At 39.6% G+C, this 23261-nt stretch overlaps 1 protein-coding gene across 3 annotated transcripts in view; it reads right to left on the bottom strand.

The window, feature by feature from the left end:
- LOC108705384 (liprin-alpha-3-like) overlaps window positions 1–22843 on the bottom strand; it is a 95880-nt gene extending 73037 nt beyond the window's left edge. For 2 of the 3 annotated variants that reach the window (XM_041571648.1, XM_041571646.1), the window contains exons 1-2: window positions 22551–22843; window positions 1169–1726 (exon numbers count right to left, since the gene is read on the bottom strand). In XM_041571648.1, the coding sequence (XP_041427582.1) occupies window positions 1169–1402 (234 nt within the window). In that variant the 5' untranslated portion in view covers window positions 1403–1726; window positions 22551–22843. The remainder of the gene's footprint in view (window positions 1–1168; window positions 1727–22550) is intronic. The other variant, XM_041571647.1, reaches the window with a different exon arrangement.
- Window positions 22844–23261: the final 418 nt, after the last annotated feature.

Consider the following 23261-nt stretch of genomic DNA (forward strand, 5'->3'; position numbering starts at 1 on the left):
TCTGTATCAGCCCAAGGCAACCACAGCCCTTTAGCAGTAAAGATCTGTGTCTCCAAAGATGCCCCAGTAGCTCCCCATCTTCTTTTCTGCTGATTCACTGCACATGCTCTGTGCTGCTGTCACTTACTGAGCTTAGGGACCCACTCACAATATACAGTACACATAGAATAGAAATGTCACAATATAAGGCTGATTAGTAATTAATACACATAATTACTACATGGCAGCACAGAAACCAGTGTAATTAGCATCAGAATTGAATAATCAGCAAACCTGTAGCATCAGCTTATATTACAGCCAGGGAAGCTAATTTTCTGCTGGATAATTAGTGACGAGCCCTAAGTTTAGCTTCTCAACAGCCAATCAGAGCCCACTGAGCATGTGAGTGTCACAGACACTTTCCAAGATGGTGACCCCCTGTGACAAGTTTGAAGTCCTGGATCATTGCCGCTATTGACAAGCTGAAACTTTAGCCTCGTGATCCAAATTACAGAAATATCCATTATCCAGAAAAAACCCAAGGTCCCGAGTATTCTGTATAACAGATCCTATACCTGTATATGTGTGTATATATATATACACATATACAGGTATAGGATCTGTTATACAGAATACTCGGGACCTTGGGTTTTTCTGGATAATGGATATTTCTGTAATTTGGATCATACCTTAAAGGAGAAGAAAAGGTTAAAACTAAGTAAGCTTTATCAGAAAGGTCCATATAAATACACCAATAAACCCTCAAAGTAATGCTGCTCTGAGTCCTCTGTCAAAAGAAACACCACATTTCTTTCCTTCTATTGTGTACTCATGGGCTTCTGTATCAGACTTCCTGTTTTCAGCTTAAACCTCCAGGGCCAGGGCTTGATCATGCTCAGTTTGTTCCTCTTTCCCACTCTCTCTCCCTTTTCCCTCCTCCCTCCTTACCTATCCTGCTGTAATCTGAGCCCAGAGCTATGAGTGAGCAGGGAGAGAGTCAAGCAGGAAGTGATGTCACACAAAGCTAATGTGGCAGCTGCTATCCTAAACAAACAGAGACAGTGTCTAGAGCTGTTTACTCAGGTATGTAAAAGCATTCTAAAGAATTAAAATAGCGTCCTAACTTGTACTGTTGTGGCTAATCTATTGACAATAAGCTGTCCTTCTCTTTTAATTGTAATGCTCCTACCTGTGGTAGTGCAATGTTCAGCTGCCTCTGCAGAGACTCCTTCTCATGGCCTAATTCTCGCAGGCGCAACTGAGATGTGCCAAGGCTCTCCTGAGTCTCCCGAAGGGTATCCAGTAGCCGTTCCCGCTCATTGAGCATGTTCACCATCAGCTGCTCAAAGTTAGCATCATCGGAGCTATAAGTGGAGCCCCGGCGGTTGTCCTCATTAATGGTGGGCATCACTTCGCACATCATCTTGCCAAGCACAAGTTAGAAAACGTTCACCAGAAGAAAAGGCACCACAGGGGAAAATAAATAAATAAATATATTTGTATATGTACGACAGATCCAGGTGGGACAAAGAACAAGAACTTGACTCGCTTATGTCAGCAGAAATATAAGGCCCATCTTTAACAGCTCCAAGCAGTTTCCATCCAGGAGCTGGTGTCCAATAGATCCACAAACAGCTTCCAGCACAGCTCAAGGGATGAGGACTTGGTCATTAGATGAGATGCACCAGGTGAGATTCCAGTAATAAGCAGAGTCCATTTATACAGTCAAATGAAACACGCGCCCCACCTAGAACCAGAGAAGAGACAATATAAATGTTATTGCAGGCACATCATGTGATATAATATCGCCAAGGACTGTCACACTCTTTCACATAGACACAACATACAAAATGATTGATTGTGTATTATATTAAAATGAAGTCTGTGGAGTCACGGCCCTTTTAGACATCACAGTTCTACCGCTGGTACAACTGGTGGGTTTGATTCAGAAACTCTACTATAGTTTATATAAACAAGCTGTTGTGTAGCCATGGGGGCAGCCATTCAAGCACAGGGTACACAGTAGATAACAGATAAGTACTACTATAGTTTATATAAACAAGCTGCTGTGTAGCCATGGGGGCAGCCATTCAAGCACAGGATACACAGTAGATAACAGATAAGTACTACTATAGTTTATATAAACAAGCTGCTGTGTAGCCATTGGGGCAGCCATTCAAGCACAGGATACACAGTAGATAACAGATAAGTACTACTATAGTTTATATAAACAAGCTGCTGTGTAGCCATGGGGGCAGCCATTCAAGCACAGGATACACAGTAGATAACAGATAAGTACTACTATAGTTTATATAAACAAGTTGCTGTGTAGCCATGGGGGCAGCCATTCAAGCACAGGATACACAGTAGATAACAGATATGTACTACTATAGTTTATATAAACAAGCTGCTGTGTAGCCATGGGGGCAGCCATTCAAGCACAGGATACACAGTAGATAACAGATAAGTACTATTATAGTTTATATAGACAAGCTGCTGTGTAGCCATGGGGGCAGCCATTCAAGCACAGGATACACAGTAGATAACAGATAAGTACTACTATAGTTTATATAAACAAGCTGCTGTGTAGCCATGGGGGCAGCCATTCAAGCACAGGATACACAGTAGATAACAGATAAGTACTGCTATAGTTTATATAAACAAGTTGCTGTGTAACCATGGGGGCAGCCATTCAAGTACAGGATACACAGTAGATAACAGATAAGTACTACTATAGTTTATATAAACAAGCTGCTGTGTAGACATGGGGGCAGCCATTCAAGCACAGGATACACAGTATATAACAGATAAGTACTACTATAGTTTATATAAACAAGCTGCTGTGTAGCCATGGGGGCAGCCATTCCACTGGAAAAAGAGAAAAGGCACAGGATACACAGCAGATAACAGATAAGCTGTGTAGTAAACAATGGGAGTCTTGAGAACGTATCTGTTTTCTACAACGTGTCCTGTGCTTGAATGGCTGCACAATGTTTCAGTACTTCAAAGTACTGAAACATTGTGAGTATGCCTTAAATCTGCAATTTTGGCAGGAAAACAGCAGTGTCACAATGACGTAGTAATTATCTTAAAATACATTAACCCCCCCCCTGTTATATATCACAATACATCTCCCTCAATGAATATATACCCCATAAAACGATTCATCAGCATTATTCCACACAGAGAAGAAATTAAAAGTTAAAAACAAAAAACAGAGTAACAACCATAATTGTATCAAATCACTGATATATAGTTACACATTAATTACAAATTTTTGCTACTGCGTCTATCTCTGAGCAGATATAAATGGTCTATAGTTAATATCTGTAGCTACCAGTCAATACGAGATATATTCCTCCTCTCTTATTTCTAGTCCAGTGGTTTAACCCCTTCGGGCTACTACATTTATTCCTTAGCATGAAAAAGTGAAACAGCTATATAAAGAATTTTCATAGAGAATGGGGTAACCCGAAGTAAGTGGGTACACTCGTAGGGTGTTGCTTTTCACATCGGTGGGTATATTGTAAGTCTGTTCATACCAGGTCACGTTATATAGAGGTTATGGCAATAGGGTCGTATTCCCGTAAGGTGTCCTGGCTCTGATGCATTGACATGCTATGAGTTTCACTATATATTACACTATTTGATTTGCTAGATGGATAATTTAGTTATGTGGATTTGGCAGTAACACAACACTAGAGGGTTTAGATTCCAAGATTGGATTAGTGACTAGACCCATTTACCCATTGTGAGTAGGTGCAGATGATCAAATCCCCGGAGCAATAGGAGTACTATGAAACAACTCCCTGAGACCCTAGGAGTAATATAGCCGGTGCGGTGCAGCACTACAGAAAGGGGTTTTATTAACATCATTCCAAGTAATCATGGAAGTAAATGATCCTGAGGGTCATGCTAAGGAATAAATGTAGCCCAAAGGGGTTTAACCACTGGACTTGAAATAACAGAGGAGGAATATATCTCGTAATACATTTAGTTATTTATATTGACTGGTATCTACAGATATTAACAATAAATACTTTTCCCAATTACTTTCTGTTTTCTATGTGTGACAGTTTTTCCAATAATGAAGTGTAAAGTCTAATTTTTCACCTTCTAAAGGAGCTCTGGGAGGGGGTCGCTGACCCTATAAACTGTTCTAAATTAATACATTTAGGGGGTTATTTATCAATGCCCGAATTTATTTCTGAAATATACTCCGACCAAATCTGCATGGGTTATTCCCCCTTATTTATCAATGCATGTATCAATACATTTTCCTGAAAATTTCATTTGATAGAAAAAAACAAAAAAACCGTATAAAAATTGGATCATACGAATTTTTCATAGAACTCAGATTTCTTCAGATTTTTGTGCGAAAACCACAAAATCTTCGGATTATTGCATGAAACCCGGCGCAGATCAGGATATCTTCAGGACTTCTCCCATTGACTTATATACAACCTCGGCAGGATTTTCGGATTTGAGCTTTTTCCATCCTCAGAGTTTTTTTTTCACAAAAAATTTGGATTTTAGAATTTTTCGAGTTTTTGGCATTCTGCTCCTGTTTTATGGGGGGTGTCTTATAATGTGTGGGGCAGATCAGGGATGGGGTGGGTGACTAAGCATGGTCTATTGGTATCAAAGCATCCTGCACTTTATGGCAAAGTTATAAGTAGCTTTCAAAGGCAATATTATGATAAAAGAGTTTAATTTCTGGTGTCACTATCTCTTTAATGAAAAAGGCAAATTTTGTTCAGGGAGATTAGTCGCCTGAAGAAGACTCGATTTATTGCACCTAATCTCCCCGAATCTGAGCGTATGTCTCTGCCCTAAAAGACAAATTCACAAAAGTGGAGAAAAGTGGAAATCTGATATTTTTATCTCCAATTTTATTTTGTCTCAATATCACCACTTTTGTGAATCCCCCCCCCCTATGAGTTTGGAGCCCAAAAGGCCATCCCTTTGTCACTGGCCCAATTTGATCTAGCGTTAGCCCTATTTATAACATGAACGTTGCTTTATCTCAACACGTCTAGTCAGGGCTGGTCCTATCAAATGTGGGGCCCAATTGGGACCATGTTGGCGGGGCCCCTAGACAAAGTGTTGCTGGCTACTGACACAGCAAGTATTTAGGAAAATAAGGGCATACAGGCACAAAATAGAAAGGAAAGGGGCAGTGCGGGGCCCCCAGAGGTGCGGGGCCCAATTGGGCCCAATTGGTCCAATTGGCCTAAGGCCGGCCCTGCGTCTAGTTGCTGCAACAAGCCCAACATGCAGCCTCTAAGAAAATCTATGAAAGCTCTGCTCCGACAGTCTGTCTTCATTTACCCACTTCTTTTAGCAGCTCGAACCTTGAACACGAAAGGAAACTCAAGGTCTGGCGGCTAGATTAAGACAGAGTGGCTGCTTGTTGGGCTTGCACTGCCAGGGGAAACTAGAGGTTTTCAAATAAATGAATGTTAATCAAGTTATAATGGCACTGATGTGTAATCATAAGTTTGGCAGGTAAGGGAACCAGTACATATTACCTGTTAAGGTGGCCATGGACGCAAATATCCGCTCGTTTGGCGACATCGCCAAACGAGCTGATCTTGCCCCGATATACCACTAACGGGCATGGCTATATCGGGGGTAATCTGAACGATCGGATTGCGATGAGAGCGCAATGGGCTCCGGCGGGACAAAATCAAACCTGTCCAATCGACCAAAAGACCGATCTCCGACGGTCGAAAAATGTCGGGACTCTCCACACACGGTCCGAAAATCGTACGAATCCTTGATTCGCACAATAGGATCTTTTCGTCTATGGCCACCTTTAGAGTGTAATATAGAATATAAAATGTTAGTATATGAATACAAGGAAATTCAATATGTGAAGGACCATGTTTCATGGGAAGGATTTGATTGGACTAAGAAATTAATCAGAAGACGTCAAAATAAATGTCTACCTCCCAACATTTTGGAAATAGAAAGAGGGACAAAAAGATGTGCAACACAGAAAGCGCCGAAATTGCTTGGACCCCGCCCATTTCTGTGGCCACACCCCTAATTACCATGTTTGTTAACAACATTTGGCAGGTTATGAAATTCAGGACTGCGGGTTAGGCTGTCAAAATCGGGACTGTCCCCTGAAAAATGGGACAGTTGGGAGGTATGTGTAAAAAAAAATGTAAGGGTTAGTTGGTCTTGGAGCCAATTTTAAGTATGTTACAGAATAACATTGCTCAGTAGAGAAAATACCTAGCTCTACTTTGTCACTTTGAAGCTTCTAACTCACACACACACATTTTCAGTCATAGTTGAGTAAAAACAAATATATCTGACCATAAAAAAATTGAAAATTTGGATTCGAATTTTCATTCGACCCTTAATAAATCTGCCCCTTAGAGGCACATTCATCAAAGGTCAAATTTCGAGTTCATGTGAGTTTTTAAAAACTCACATGAACTCAAAATTCGACCAATCGAGATTTATTAAAAAATTTAATTTCCAAAACTCGGGTTAATAGGATGGACCTGAAAACTCAGTTCGAGTTTTTCATCTGAAAAGAACTTGAATGTCAAAAAGGCTGCAAACAACTCCAAATTGATCCCGGTGCGTCTTCCATTGACTAAAACAGCAATTCGGCAGGTTTAAGATGGCGAATAGTCGAATTTGACTTCTTAAAGGGCCAGTGTATGATAAATTTTTGAACTTGAATGTCAAAAATGCTGCAAACAACTCCAAATTGATCCCAGGACGTCTTCCAATGACTAAAACAGCAATTCGCTAGGTTTAAGGTGGCGAATAGTCGAATTTGACTTCTTAAAGGGCCAGTGTATGATAAATCTTGAAAATCAAATTTTTAAAAAAAACTAGAATCGAATTTTAACAATTCCCTAGTCGGTTTTGGCCATGAAAAAACTCAAAACTTTGAATTCTAATTTTCAATTCAACCCATGATGAATCTGTTTAAATAATGTTTTAGTAGACTTAAGGTATGGAGATCCAAATTACAGAAAGACATCTCATCTGGAAAACCCCAAGTCCCAAGCATTCTGGACAACAGGTCCCATACCTGTAGAACTCTACAAGTAACAGCATTCCTATATTCCATAATAATACCAATACTTGTTCCCTGAAAAGACTGCAGCCCTAGTCTGTATACAATGACTATGCCATTTAGAGCTATAGAATTGTATAGATGCTTCCCATGCTTTTAATGTCGGCTTTAATTAGCTGATGGTTCCAAGTATTTAACCAATGAGAGCCTACAAAGGAAATTGCTGTCCAGAATATTCCACTGCGACAGCAGGTTTTCAGGGGAAAAAACTGGCAGTTCATGCCTTTTATATAAATGGAACATAATATAATTGTTGCTGCACTAAACTATTTCCCTGGCTTGTTTAATGGAGACCTGATTTAATATCAGGATACATTAAAGCTGCAACGAACTGCAAGCTCCTGTGGCAGGGAAAGGGTTAGGGAGAACTTCTCATCAGCGTGGCACTAGCAAATGGGAGGTTACTGAGGCAGAGAAGATGAGTTTTTATTACATATTAAAGAGGTTATTCACCTTTGAGTTAACTTTTAGGGGCATATTTATCAAGGGTCAAATTGAAAAAAATTCGAAATTCGAATTCAAAAAGACCAACCAAAATTAAGTCGAAGTTTTTTTTTTTGGTTGAGTAGGTCCGTTTTCAATCGAATAGGTCCGTATTCGGCCGAATTCAAATCATATGAATCGAAGGAATAGTGCAATCGATCAAATTCGATCAAAAGTTTTTCCCAAAAAATTCAATTTTTTAAAGTCCAAATGGGTTCTAGGAGGTCCCCCATAGGCTAAAACAGTAATTCGGCAGGTTTTAGCTGCCGAATGGTCGAAGTTGAATTTTTAAAGAGACAGTACATGATAGATTTCGATGTTTGAATTTTTGAATTTCTAATCAAATTTGGACTATTCCTCAGTAGAAGTACACAAAAAAATAGCCCGAAATTCAAATTTTTTCATTCAAAAATTCACCGCGACCTTTGATAAATCTACCCCTAAGTATGATGGAGAGAGTGATATTCTGAGACAATTTGCAAATAGTTTTAATTTTTTATTATTTGTGGTTTTTGCATTATTTAGCTTTTTATTCAGCAGCTTTTCAGTTTGCAGTTTCAGCCACCTGGTTGCTATGGCCCAAATTACCCTAGCAACCATGAACCCGTTTGAATAAGAGAATTGAATAAGAATAGCAGAGGGTCAGATTAACAATTAATTTGTAGCCTTACAGAGCATTTGTTTTTAGATGCGGTCAGTGACCCCCCCCCCCCATTTCAAACCTGGAAAGAGTCAGAAGAAAAAAGCAAACAATTCAAAAACTATAAAAAAAAAAAAAAAGGAAAAATGATGACCAATTACTAAGTTGCTAAGAATTAGCTATACTATACTATATATAATATAGATAATAGGTATTTAAAGGTGAATCACCCCTTTAAAGGGGACCTGTCACCATAACAAATAATTCAAAATCCTATTGTATGATGTTAGTCAAGCAAAATAAACTTAACTTGCACTATAAAAATTATGTAAATCTTGGTTTTTTTTAGCTTTATAATTCACAGTCACAGCAAGCAGGCAGCAGCCATTTTGTTAACAGTGTTATTAAGGCAAGCTTTGCATCATGCCAAAATCGTGTTTTTGCAGCAGAATAAGGCACCTGATGCCCATGTTACACAGTTAGATTGCGAGGAAGGAGGGGGAATTTAGGGAGAGCAGTGACATCTAGGAAATGCCGAATGGAAAGTGAAAGTAATTGAATGCTCCGCCTCTATAAGGCAATATGGGGCAGGCAATATATGATTGACAGCTGAGACTTTTAAACAAGTTTATAACAGGTATGGATGTTTTATTAAAAAAATGATTTGGATTTTGTGTTTAATTTGAAAAGGACTTTTATCATAAAGCTTTTAATGTCTGAGTGACAGGTCCCCTTTAATCTTATTGTCGGCTTTAGTAAATTGTTCAATTAATTGGAAACTCGCTTCCCGCGACAACACACTGTGAGGATATAACAGAATGCAGGAATGGGACAGGAATCTTCCCTTTTGCAGCCATTTATTTTCCAAGGCATCCTCCAGTATAATTAAGTCCTCACAATGCAGCAGTTCTAATTACTGTAATTGTTAATTAGGGAAGTTCTTTTCCTTACCACACAAGGAGGGAATTAGGGCAGGATTTCAAACGCCCTCAGACAGAGCTGTTCAAGCTTACAGGCCCCTGCTCCAATCTCGTTCCGACTCGCTCCGAAAAAGGCAGTAACGTTTTTTCGCCTGGTGCTACACAATGTTCTCAGCAAGAGATAAGGAACAGGCTGCCCATACCAATGCACAGCTCTTATCCTAAAAGGAACGCTCAGTCTAATTACCTGTAGGACTGCAGTGCGCTGTCACATAACGGGGTAGCCGTAGATATCGCTTTGGCGTCATTTTGGCTACATCTCTAGAGAACTACTAGGTCTGATGCAATGTACTTCTGTCACCTTGCCAACATTAGGCTCCTGAGTTTGCCAATGTATTGGATTTGATTTGCTACAGCTCAAAAAGCAGTAAAAAGAGGACAAATATGCTTATTTTTCCCAAAAATTTCACTTTTGATGATAACTGAAAATACTTTTTTTTCTAAATCTAACTTTTCACCTAGGTTGAATAATCAGTTATGTATAGATATATATATATATATATATATATATATATATATATATATATATATATAGGTATGGGACCTGTTATCTAGTGATGGGCGAATAAATTCGTCTGGCATGAATAAATTCGCGAATCTCCCGCAAATCTTTTTTTGTGAAAACTTTCAAATTGCTCGATTTGTTTTTAGTGAAAGCTTTCGAATTGCTCCTGTTACCTCGAAATTCGAATAAAAAAGACCAACCAAAATTTATTTTAAAAATCAAATTTTTTAAATTTGGGTGAATAAGCTGTCCACCAAAATGACAGCAATTGGCAGGTTTTAGATGGCGAATAGTTGAAATCGAATAGCTTGATTTTTCCATGAAAACGTTCGAATTGCTCAATTTTTTTGTGAAAACGTTCGAATTGCGCATTTTTTTCGTGAAAACTTTGGAATTTCACGATTTGTTTCGTGAAAACCTTTGAATTTCACGATTTTTTCATGAAATTTCCGATTTCATGATTTTCCGTGAATTTTTCGCCATTTCACGAATTTTGTGGGAAATTCGCTAATTCTTCGGCTAATCAAAACGGGTGAAATTCGCCCATCACTACTGTTATCCAGAATGCTCGGAACCTGGGGTTTTCTGGATAACGGATTGGATCTTCATACCTTAAGTCTACTAGAAAATCATGTAAACATTAACTAAACCCAATAGGTTGGTTTTGCCTCCAATAAGGATTAATTATATCTTTTTTTGGATCAAGAACAAGGTACAGGTATGGGACCTTTTATCCAGATTGCTTGGGACCTGAGGTTTTCCGGGTTAACGGATCCTTTCGTTATTTGGATCTTCATACTTTCAGTCTGCAAGAAAATCATGTAAACATTAACTAAACCCAATAGGCTGGTTTTGCTTCCAATAAGGATTAATTATGTCTAAGTTTGGATCAAGTACAAGGTACAGGTATGGGACCTTTTATCCAGAATGCTCGGGACCTGGGGTTTTCTGGATAATGGATCTTTCCGTAATTTGGATCTTCATACCTTAAATCTACAAGAAAATCATGTAACATTTAGGGGCAGATTTATTAAGAGTCGAATTTCGCGGTGATGAGAGTTTTTTTAAACTCCCATCACCTCGAAATTCGAATAAGAAAAGACCAAACAAAATTTATTTTAAAAAAACGAATTTTTTAACTTTGGTAATTAGGCTGTATTCGATCGTTCAAATTCAAATTCGTATTTTCCGAAAAAAACTATGATTTTTTAAAGTCCACCAAATGACTCCAAATAGGTTCTAGGAGGTCCCCCGTAGGCTAAAACAGCAATTTGGCAGGTTTTAGATGGCGAATAGTCAAAGTAGAATTTTTAAAAAGACAATACATGATAAATTTCGAATTTTGTAGTTTTTTTTAAATTCAATTCAAATTTGGACTATTCCCTAGTCAAAGTACACTTAGGGGCATATTTATCCAAGGTCGAATTGAAAAAACTTTGAAATTTGAATTCAAAAAGATCAACCAAAATTAAGTTGAAGTTTTTTTTGGTCAAATAGGTCAGTTTTCGATCAAATAGGTCCGTATTCGGCCGAATTCGAATCATTCCAATCGAAGGAATAGCGATTCAAATGTTTTTTCAAAGTCCACCAATTGACTCCAAATAGGTTCTCTAGGAGAGAAAGTCAGGAGTGAGTTTATTGTCATTTCATCCATATACGTTTGTACAGTACACAATGAAACAAAACAACATTCCTCTAGGACCATGGTGCTACACAACACAACATAGAGGGACATTCACTAAGAATCGTAGTTGCGCTGGCGTCTGCTTCGCCACGCTTCGCCGCACTTCGCCAGGCGTATTTTCGCCAGCGCCTGCAAATTCACTAAAATCCGAAGTTGCACTCAGGGGAAGCGTAAGGTTGCGAAGTTGCGCTAGTGTTAATTCGCCAAGCAAAGCTAAGCTACGCTAACGATGGTTAATTTGCATACGGCGCCAAATTCAAGTTACAATGGAGGTATATGTAGCAGAACTACACAAGCCTGGGAAACCTTCAAAACAGCAAATAAAATGTTTATTTTGCCCTACACATGTGCCCACTGTATAGTTAAGGTGCCATGAGTTAGGAAATGTAGGGGGGAAGGAGGGAGCCCCAAAAAAAATTGCGATCTTTTTCAGCCTATTACCCATAATAAAGAAAAAACGCCAGCGTTTTTTGGGACTTAGAAAAAATGTTAACTTTTTTTGAAGCAATCCCTATCTACTCTATTGCGCTTCGCCTGGTCTGAGGTGGCGAAGGAAGTCTGCCGTAAAAGGTAGCGTTCAGTACAATGTGCGCGTTAGTGAATTTGCGTAGTTACGTCCGTTGCGCAAATTCGTCAGGCGTAAGGGTACGAAGTAACACTAGCGAAGTTACGCCAGCGTCTGTTAGTGAATCGGCGAAGTAACAAAAATGCCCAACGCTGGCGAATTCACGCTAGCGTTAGGCGCTTCAGCGCTTAGTGAATTTGCCCCCTAGATGTACCGGACAACAGACAAAAAGTGCAAGTGCAAAAATATGCAACTCCTGCAAGACAGGTCAGCACAGTGCAGGGACAGGACAATACAGCGCACACTCAGCAGATGTAATATGAGGAGGTCCCCCATAGGCTAAAACAGCAATTCGGCAGGTTTTAGATGGCGAATGAGATAGTACATAATAAATTTCGATATTCGAATTTTCACATTTTTTTCAAATTCAAATCGAATTTGGACTATTCCCTAGTCGAAGTAAACAAAAAAATAGCTTGAAATTCTAATTTTTTTCATTTGAAAATTCCACCTCGACCGTTGATAAATCTGCCCCTTAAAATAGCTCGAAATTCGAAATTAAAAATTCGAATTTTCACTTCAACCCTTGATAAATCTGCCCCTAAATAGAGATGGGCGAATTTATTCGTGAGGCGCAAATTAGCTGCGAAATTGCGCCATTCGCCGCCGGCGAATAAATTAACGAAACGCCCGTCAAAAACGGACGCCGATGTCAAAAAGGAGACGCAAATTCGCGTCTAAATAAACCCAATAGGTTAGTTTTTGCTTTCGATAAGGATTAATCATTCCTTTAATTTGAATCTAGTACAAGGTACTGTTTTATTATGATTAGGAAAAGGAAATAATTTTTAAAAATTTTGGACTATTTGGTTATAATGGAGTCAATGGGAGACCGCCTTTCCGTAATTCGGCACTTTCTGGATATTGGGGTTCCAGATAACAGATCCCATACCTGTACTGTTTGATTATTACAGAGAAAAAGGAAAGAATTTTAAAAATTTTTAATCATTTGGATATAATGTAGTTTATGGGAGGTGGCCATTCCGTAATTGGGAGGTAATTCTGTGGCCCTTACTAGTGCTTAGCTCAGTGGAGGTATATAAATAAACATATCTAATATACTGTAGGGAAGAAATACAGTATCTGGCCCAAGACAAGAAGCTAAAGCAAAATTACAAGTTGAATACAAATTGAATACAAACGGAGTGAGATACGTCTATAAATAAATAAAGACAAAACGCTACTAAAAATGAGAAGGTAGCAAAACAGCAACAGATGGATTTAGAACGGTTGATACATTCAAAAAATTTGTGATTCACTGGGGGTTATTTATCAACACTGGGCAAATTTGCCCATGGGCAGTAACCCATGGTAACCAATCAGATTGCTGCATTCATTGTTCTACTTGCAGCTGGCTTTAAAAAGCTAATCACTGATTGGTTGCTATAGGTAACTGCCCATGGGCAAATTTGCCCAGTGTTGATAAATGAGTCCCACGAGTTGATTGAATAGACACACACAGAAAATAAATCATGACAAGGACTGCAGTACATATTATTTAATTAAAGTATATTGGAGATAGATTTCTTTTTCATAAAAATTTTTTATAAAAATTGGATTTTACTTTTTTGCCTTTGTCATACGTGCCCTGAACTGTTTGGTCACTTTGGGCGATTTTCACATACTTGTCGACTGGTTGGACTGTTCAGGGATATCACCAAGGGTTAACTTCAGGGATTTCCATTGACCATCCTGTAATCCTGTTGGATCACAGTATTTCTATTTTATAGGACAGAATTGATTGTTGCTGTTGAAGTACATTTAAGTCTATACATCTGTTTATTGTTGTCCCTCTAAAAGCTGGCCATACACAAGGTTCCTTATGGTTTTCAGGTATGGGATCCGTTATCCAGAATGCTCGGGACCTGGGGTTTTTCAGATAATGGATCTTTGCGTTATTTGGATCTTCATACCTTAAGTCTACTAAAAAATCATGTAAACATTAAATAAACCCAATAGGATGGTTTTGCTTCCAATAAGGATTAATTATATCTTAGTTGGGATCAAGTACAAGCTACTGTTTTATTATTACACAGAAAAAGGAAATTGTTTTTTAATTATTTGGATTATTTGGATAAAATGGAGTCTATGGGAGACTCCAAAACACATTAGTTAATAGTGCTGCTCCAGCAGAATTCTGCACTGAAATCTGTTTCTCAAAAGAGCAAACTGATTTTTTTATATTTAATTTTGAAATCTGGGGCTAGACATATTGTCAGTTTCCCAGCTGACCCCACTCCTGTGACTTGTGATCTGATAAACTTCAGTCACTCTTTACTGCTGTACTGCAAGTTAGAGTGATATCACCTCCTCCCTTTGCCTCCAGCAGCCTAACAACAGAACAATGGGAAGGTAACCAGATAGCAGCTCCCTAGTAGATCTAAAAACAGCACTCAAAAGTAAAATCCATGTCCTACTGCGACACATTCAGTTACATTGAGTAGGAGAAACAACAGCCAGTTCCATCCTAAAGTGCTGGCTCTTTCTGAAAGCACATGACCAGGCAAAATGACCTGAGATGCGCCTACACACCAATATTACAACTAAAATAAATACACTTGTTGGTTCAGGAATTACATTTTATATTGTAGAGTGAATTATTTGCAGTGTAAACAGTGTAATTTAGAAACAAAAACGACATCATAAAACTCATGGCAGAATCCCTTTAAGAGTGACGTATCAAAGAATATGATGACAAAACACCCATATACTCCACTGCATTCTGCACGGAAAAAAAAGTCGCAATGGAAAGGTAGCCACGAGTAAATGCCCGTAGACTCCAACGCATTTTGCTAATTTTTCTCTTGGTTCCACAAATGTTTCTTTCACCTGACAGAATAATTGCACAATTTATAAGGGGAATGGTTTGACTCAAGATTGCCCAGCGTGCCATTGCTATAAGATTTAAAATATTTTCTTGATGTGTTCCAAAAGCACACACTAATCAGTGGCGTAACTAGTGTGTGTTACTAGAGTATGCCGGGACCCCCTGTAAAAGAAAGCCCCGCGCACTCTGATCCCCATCCTCCCACCCACTTCCCGTCCTGCCTATGCCCCACCAACATCCAGTCTCCACCCCGCCCATGTCACGCCCTAACTCCACCCACTTCCCGACCGACTTGCTTCCCCCTTTCTTACCAGTAAGAGAGCTGCTGGGGAGGAGGGTTTTTTATTAGCTGTAGAGGAAGCAGACCCCCACAGTCCAGGTGTAAAGTACAAGGGTATAGGCAGTATTTTGCCATACCTCCCAACTGTCCCATTTTCAGCGGGGCAGTCCCGCTTTTGACAGCTCAACCCGTAGTCCTGCGTTTGTGCTGAAAAGTCCCGACAACGTTTCTAACTTAATTGGCTTTTGGCAGAGAGCCCAGAACAGCCACCAGGTGCAACCAAGATACTTTTGTAACAATTTTGAGATAAGCAAATAAGCAATTGTAACAATTTAGATAAGGCGGTCCCTTGGGAAAAGTTAGACTCACAGAACGGCAATTCACCTTCATTAGCAAAACTGTAATAACTGGGGGAAAAACACAGAGAAATATGTTCAAACTTTCATAACCTGCCAAATTTTGTAAAATGAGAATGGTAATTAGGGGTGTGGCCACACAAATGGGCATGGTCAAAATTTTTCACCACAACTTTGCGCAGCAATTTATTTTGTCCCTCTTTTTATTTCCAAAATGTTGGAAGTAATGGTTTAGCACTGCAGCTTTCGCACAATTCTCAGCATACTCTTTCATTGTTTCTGCTGGAATTGTGCAGTTCTGCGACAGATGGAGAAGAAGAAGGTTGCCTACCCCTGTGAAAAAAGTATAAATAAATAGTAATATGGAAACAAGTGCTGTATAGATAGTTTGTTTATATGATACATCATTTTGTCTGGTTGGTGGGGGATCTTGGACTGTCAATAATTATACACAGAGTCGCATGAGTCTGACAGAGGATCTTCCAGTAGGCTCTCGTCTAAGAAAAATCAAATAAGCCATTTCGTATTTCCGTCTATATAAATCTATATAACATATAATGCATCTGCCATGTCTCATGTTAGAATGGACCCTGCCCAATGTCAGGTTCTCTGCTCTCCTGGGAGGCCCAATCTGACACACGTGCAACAGATAATTCATTCCCTCTATGGATTTCCTTGGGGTCACCAAAAAAAAAATGAAAATGTGCAAAAATAATATAAGAAGAGGTCAAATCATCTAAAGCTGGTAGAGAAACTCAATTCGCCCCGGCTACAAAGTCAGGCAAAAAAGCCGCCACAGAACTGCAGCTTAATGAAGCTGTTTAAGCATAAGCACTTAAGTAAATTGCATACATTCATACATTTATTCATTTCTACACCCTTGCAGCTCATTCTTAGGGCGCCATTGATTTTACAGCCTTTAATCTTACTAACAATTTGCAACTTTAGGTACGGGTTATCCCTGTATTGTCGGGCAATGTGTTATAGGGAATATATAGGAAATGCCTGGACAGAATAGACGTTACAATTATGATCTTTCCTGGAAAATATCTTTCCAGGAAAGACCTTTTGTTTCAGATACAGTTAGAATTCTATTGCTTCTCTCTGTATATCTGACACACGTGTAGAGCTGAAATGTCAGATATACAGAGAAAAGCAATAGAATTCTACCGGTATCTGACGATTCAATGGCTGATGTTCAGGTGCCTTCAAAGGTGCCCGGTCAAAATTTTCCAAAGCGCTGACCGATATCCAAGTCTTCTACCGATATCATGCCTCTCGTCTCCCACCGAATATTGTACGAAAATTAGTTTCATACGCTATTATCAGTGCATCTATGGCCACCTTAATAAAACTGCAACCCTCCAGCTGTTGTCAAACTACAACTCCCAGCATCCCCTAACAGGCACTGTAAAGACTAGACGACTAGTGGGCTGCCGATGTACTTTTAAGACAATTTGTACTTTTACAAACCCTATGACTGGTCCTGGGGAGCTGCTGGGCTAGCCAATACTTGAAATATAGCACAGATGATTAAAAACACAGTGATGGGTAAGATATTGTTGAAGACTGGACCTCTCCATCGGTGCTGTTCCTAAGCAGAAGACCTGTTTCATTCTGCTCCTCAGATCTAAAGTGGGATGCATGACAAGGGAAAGCAATTCACTCCCATCCCCCTTTCCCACCCATAGCTTGGCAGAAGCATACAGCATTTCACTGAGGTTTCCAATAAGGGTGGGGGGAGGAGGTATGGGAATTGCAGTAATGCATATTACCATGCTTAGCCTGGAAGAGAGGTACGGGCCTGCAGCCTGAACACTTTAATCTTCCTGCCCATGGTCTGGATAAATCAACCCAAAAGGGTAAAGAGTTCAACATGAAGCTTAAGTTATTCCTTCCTCCCAGTGCTGGCTATCAACCCCATGGAGATAGAGTTCATGAAAAGGTAGTTACAGGCACCAGCACAATATTAAAGCCAAAGTCACTTCCAACCACCTGGAATCCATCACCAACAAGAGGCACATAAAAAGCCTTTTTTAACGGGTACTTTTCCTTTAGCATAAAGTCAGGTTTCATTTCAAGCACAGGAAGTCATATAATAGAGATATTCACAAGCAAGAAGGCTATGGAAACTGGTGTTTAGTCTACAGGAAAAAAAAACAATACCCCATAAGATCAAATACCAGTTCAACAATGCCGGCTCAATGCAAAGTATTGTACAGAGTACAGAGAATCCAAAATCACTATATCCTTTAACTTGGATGCCAGTCACTGGTAGAGAATCCAAAAACACTATATCCTCTTACTTGGATGCCAGTCACTGGTAGAGTATCCAAAATCACTATATCCTCTAACTTGGATGCCAGTCACTGGTAGAGTATCCAAAATCACTATATCCTCTAACTTGGATGCCAGTCACTGGTAGAGTATCCACCATCACTATATCCTCTAACGTGGATGCCAGTAACTGGTAGAGTAGCCACCATCACTATATTCTTTAACTTGGATGCCAGTCACTGGTAGAGTATCCACCGTCACTATATCTTCTAACTTGGATGCCAGTCACTGGTAGAGTATCCAAAATCACTATATCTTCTAACTTGGATGCCAGTCACTGGTACAGTACCCAAAAACTCAGAATCCTCTAACTTGGATGCCAGTCACTGGTAGAGTATCCAAAATCACTATATCCTCTAACTTTGATGCCAGTCACTGGTAGAGTATCCACCATCACTATATCCTCTAACGTGGATGCCAGTAACTGGTAGAGTAGCCACCATCACTATATCCTCTAACGTGGATGCCAGTAACTGGTAGAGTAGCCACCATCACTATATTCTTTAACTTGGATGCCAGTCACTGGTAGAGTATCCACCGTCACTATATCTTCTAACTTGGATGCCAGTCACTGGTACAGTACCCAAAAACTCAGAATCCTCTAACTTGGATGCCAGTCACTGGTAGAGTATCCAAAATCCCTTTATCCTCTAACTTGGATGCCAGTCACTGGTAGAGTATCCACCATCACTACATCCTTTAACTTGGATGCCAGTAACTGGTAGAGTATCCAAAATCCCTTTATCCTCTAACTTGGATGCCAGTCACTGGTAGAGTATCCACCATCACTATATCCTTTAACTTGGATGCCAGTCACTGGTAGAATATCCACCATCACTAAATCCTTTAAATTGGATGGCAGTAACTGGTAGTGTATCCACCATCACTACATCCTTTAACTTGGATGCCAGTCACTGGTAGAGTATCCACCATCACTACATCCTTTAACTTGGATGCCAATCACTGGTAGAGTATCCACCATCACTAAATCCTTTAACTCGGGTGCCAGTCACTGGTAGAGTATCCACCACACTACATCTTTTAACTTGTATGCCAGTCACTGGTAGAGTATCCAAAATCACTACATACTCTAAATTGGGTGCTGTTCATTGGCAGAGTATCTAACATCACTATCTAACATCACTACATCCTTTAAATTGGATGGCAGTAACTGGTAGTGTATCCACCATCACTACATCCTTTAACTTGGATGCCAGTCACTGGTAGAGTATCCACCATCACTAAATCCTTTAACACGGGTGCCAATCACTGGTAGAGTATCCACCACACTACATCTTTTAACTTGAATGCCAATCACTGGTAGAGTATCCACCATCACTAAATCCTTTAACTCGGGTGCCAGTCACTGGTAGAGTATCCACCACACTACATCTTTTAACTTGAATGCCAATCACTGGTAGAGTATCCACCATCACTAAATCCTTTAACTCGGGTGCCAGTCACTGGTAGAGTATCCACCACACTACATCTTTTAACTTGTATGCCAGTCACTGGTAGAGTATCCAAAATCACTACATACTCTAAATTGGGTGCTGTTCATTGGCAGAGTATCTAACATCACTACCTGCTCTAAAGTGGGTGCTATTTACTGGTAGAATATGTACCATCAGTGCATGCTCTCATCTGCTGCTGTTGACCTACAACTCTAAGTAGTAAAGCCTACCACAGTTTGCAAGAGGCAGGCTTAAATATTAAATGTTTAAATTTCCTTGGCGTATATATGAAATAAATATGTAACATTTGGTACGCATTTTGTCCTTAGTAAATTCACCTAATAATATTAGAGGCTTATGACAAATTACCTCTCTTTCCTACCATTGCCTGAGCAAAAACATTAATATACAAGACAGTAAGCCAATATTCCAAAGTTTGAACAAGTATGGAATCAAGTATCTGGAATGCTTGGGACCTAGGGTTTTTCTGAATGATGATTAATTTCATAATTTGGAGCACCATGACCTCAGCCTGCTTAAAAAAAAAACCAATATAAACATTAAAAAGCCAGTAAGATTGATTTCCTACAACATGAAATTATGCAGCTTTTTCCCATCAAGTACAGGATACAGTTTTATTATTACAGAGTAATAGGAAATCTGTCCAAAAATAAGAATTGTTTGCTTAAAGGACAAGTAAAGTCTAAAAAAGAATAAGGCTAGAAATGCTGTATTTTGTATACTAAATATAAACATGAACTTACTGCACTACAAGCCTAATCAAACAAATGATTTCTGCTTTCAAAGTTGGCTACAGGGGGTCTCCATCTTGTAACTTTGTTAAACATCTTTGCAAGACTAAGACTGTGCACATGCTCAGTGTGGTCTGGGCTGCTTAGGGATCGTCATAAACAAAGCTGCTTGAGTTCTGCATGGCTGGGAAGTAAGGCGGGGGCTCCCCCTGCTGTTCATAAGTTTGATTGTTTCCCTGCTCAGCAGTTAGGGACCGTCTGACAATTCCTATCCACAGCAGTAAATGAAGGGAGAATTTCACTGCATACAGTCAGGTTTCTTATAAAAACGGTACACATTTTTTAGTTAAAGTATATTGGAGATAGGTTTTTTTTCCATTAAAGAAAGTTAAAATGGGATTTTATTTTTTTGCCTTTCCTTGTCCTTTAAACTATATGTAAAAAGGCATCCGCGTGTTTTTTGGAGCTTACTGGTTAAAGGGATTGTTCACCTTTAAATTAACTTTTAGTATGATGTAGAGAATGATAATTTGAAATTGGTTTTATATTTTTTTTCAGTTACTTAGCAGCTCTCCAGTTTGCAATTTCAGCAGTGTGGTTGCTAGCGTCCAAATTACCCTAGCAACCATGCATTGATCTGAATAAAGACTGGAGTATGAATAGGCGAGGCCTGAATAGAAACAATACATGTGTAGCCTTACAGAGCATTTGTTTTTAGATAGTGAGCCCCATTTGAAAGCTGGAAAGAATCAAATAATTCAAAAACTATTGAAAATAAATAATGAAGACAGATTGAAATGTTGCTTAGAATTTGCCTTTCTATAACATTCTCAAACTTAAAATAAAGGTGAATCACCCCTTTAATGCAATTTCAGATTGCTGTATATAATTCCTGTATAGCTTAACAATAACATGATAGGATTTTTTCCTCTATCAACAAAAACATAAATTATTTCAAATAATTGTTATTACATGGCTCCATTTATAGTGTACAGCAGCTACCGACCCAGCTGTTCCAACAGAAGAGGCCTAATGCCCTGCCCCATCCAAAAGATAACAACCCCCCTCTCCACGTGAAAACACAGAAAGACAGAGGATGTAGAAAAACAATAATAATAATAAATCAGCCGCAATGATAAGGTTTTATAACCATAAGCAAATGAATGTGATTCACTGTATAAAGATTAATTCCTTCTGTGGATGTCATACTTACAGCCTGACCAGGGAAAAGGCAGAAAATACACGTTTCCACATAGAAACGATACTACCTGATATTGCAGGGAACTGACAGCTAAAAGGGAGGATCTGAATTTAGTGACTTGGAATCATGGGATATGGGCGGAAGGAAGAATATGAATGTATGTACAGAAAACTGGTCCTTGCCAAAAATAGTCTCTAGGCATCTTTTCTTTTTTTTTTACCATCAGCGAAAATGATTGCAACGAGCCAGAATAATCAGTTTTAATCTAATGAAAGATCTTTTAAGGGATCAAATGGTGATAAAACGGACGAATATGGACTAAATAGATTGTGCTTGGTATTCATTTGCAATATGCCCATATATAAGTATTAAAAATAATATATATATATATATATATATATATATATATATATATATATATATATATATATATATATGCATATATAAGACCATCGGCATATATACATATATATATAAACATACATATTTACAGCCTGCATGTTCATATATAAAGGGGCAAAAATAAAGTATACAGGAAAAAAATGAAAATTATAATATATATATATATATATATATATATATATATATATACATAAGAAAATGATACTCAGCAGATACAAATGTTGAAGGCATTAAAAGGATGGGATACAATGGCATGAATGGGGGGAGGGTTGCAACAGTGGTTGTCAGGGAAGGTTGAGAGGGATGTGATGAGACAGTAGCAAGTCAATATTTGAAGAATGGGAGAGGGCAGGGAATGAAGATCTTCAGGAATACCTGACCCTGCTGGTGGGGCCTTTTTACAATTGCCAAATGGAACAGAGGAATAGGGCAGAAGCTGGGAATGGGCGAGATCCTGATTACGTAGATGTAAAATAAGGTCACTAAGATAGAGAATGGAATATATATATATATATATATATATATATATATATATATATATATATCACAACAGCTCTTTTTTTTATTTTAGCAAGTGCATTGCATCAGTGGGAAGACGGGCCACTAGATATGGTTGAACTACAACTCACAGAAGTGACCGTTGGGAGCACAAGTGGACGGCCGCGTGTAAGGTGACCTGTGGCACTCCTGCATGTTGTTAAATGACGACTCCCAGCGCCCCCTTGCAGTGTTTAGCAGCAGGTGGGAAGGTGAGACTTGTAGTCCAACAGCAGGAGTTTGTACAAGGCTGGTACACATGCCCGAGGCCACACACACATGTCATAAGCAGACAAGGGAATATATTGTGGTACCCACTGGGGATGCTGGAGGGAAGCAGCAGATCAGATCCAGTGACAGCTCCACTCGCTCTCTCATTCCCAAGCATCGTCCAATCTCTTACCTCCTCTCTCTCCTCCTGCCGGAGGTCTCTTCCTTCTGAGGCTGCTGTCTCTGGCTGCCCTGCCTTGGTAATGGCAGCACTGATGTCTCTTTTATGTGACTGTCTTTCTTCCCTTTCCCCCAAGCAGCTATTTTGGAGCCAGAATGAAGAGTCACATCCACTGCTGTATTGGCAGCACTTTTCCTCCTGTTCCCTGGGAACAGTGTCTCTGACCAGCAGACATGTCTCTCTCCTCTGAACCCCACTACTTACCCCTAACCTGTGTCTGAGTAATGTCTCCCCCTAACCTGTATGTGTGTACCCCAGCCCCCCTATCTTACCTCTGATACCCCAGCCCCACTATCCTGTCTCTGATACCCCAGCCCCCCTATCTTGCCTCGGATACCCCAGCCCCACTATCCTGTCTCTGATACCCCAGCCCCACTATCTTGCCTCGGATACCCCAGCCCCACTATCCTGTCTCTGATACCCCAGCCCCACTGCTGTCCCTCCCAGGCTAAAGCCCAGCTGTCTCCACTCCAGTCTGTCTCTGGACACCCCAGTTGCCTTGCTGTACCCCACCCTGTGTCCTTCTGGCCTCTCACCACCGCTCAGCCCACAGCCGTCTTATTCCATCCCCTGCAGCCACCTGTCTCTTATCCCCACTCTCCGCTTGTCCCGTCCCTTCTCTACACGCCTGACTGTCTCTTTTTCTCTTCTCTCTGTCTCGGT

Source organism: Xenopus laevis, chromosome 7S, assembly GCF_017654675.1.
Source record: "Xenopus laevis strain J_2021 chromosome 7S, Xenopus_laevis_v10.1, whole genome shotgun sequence".
Taxonomy (NCBI): domain Eukaryota; kingdom Metazoa; phylum Chordata; class Amphibia; order Anura; family Pipidae; genus Xenopus; species Xenopus laevis.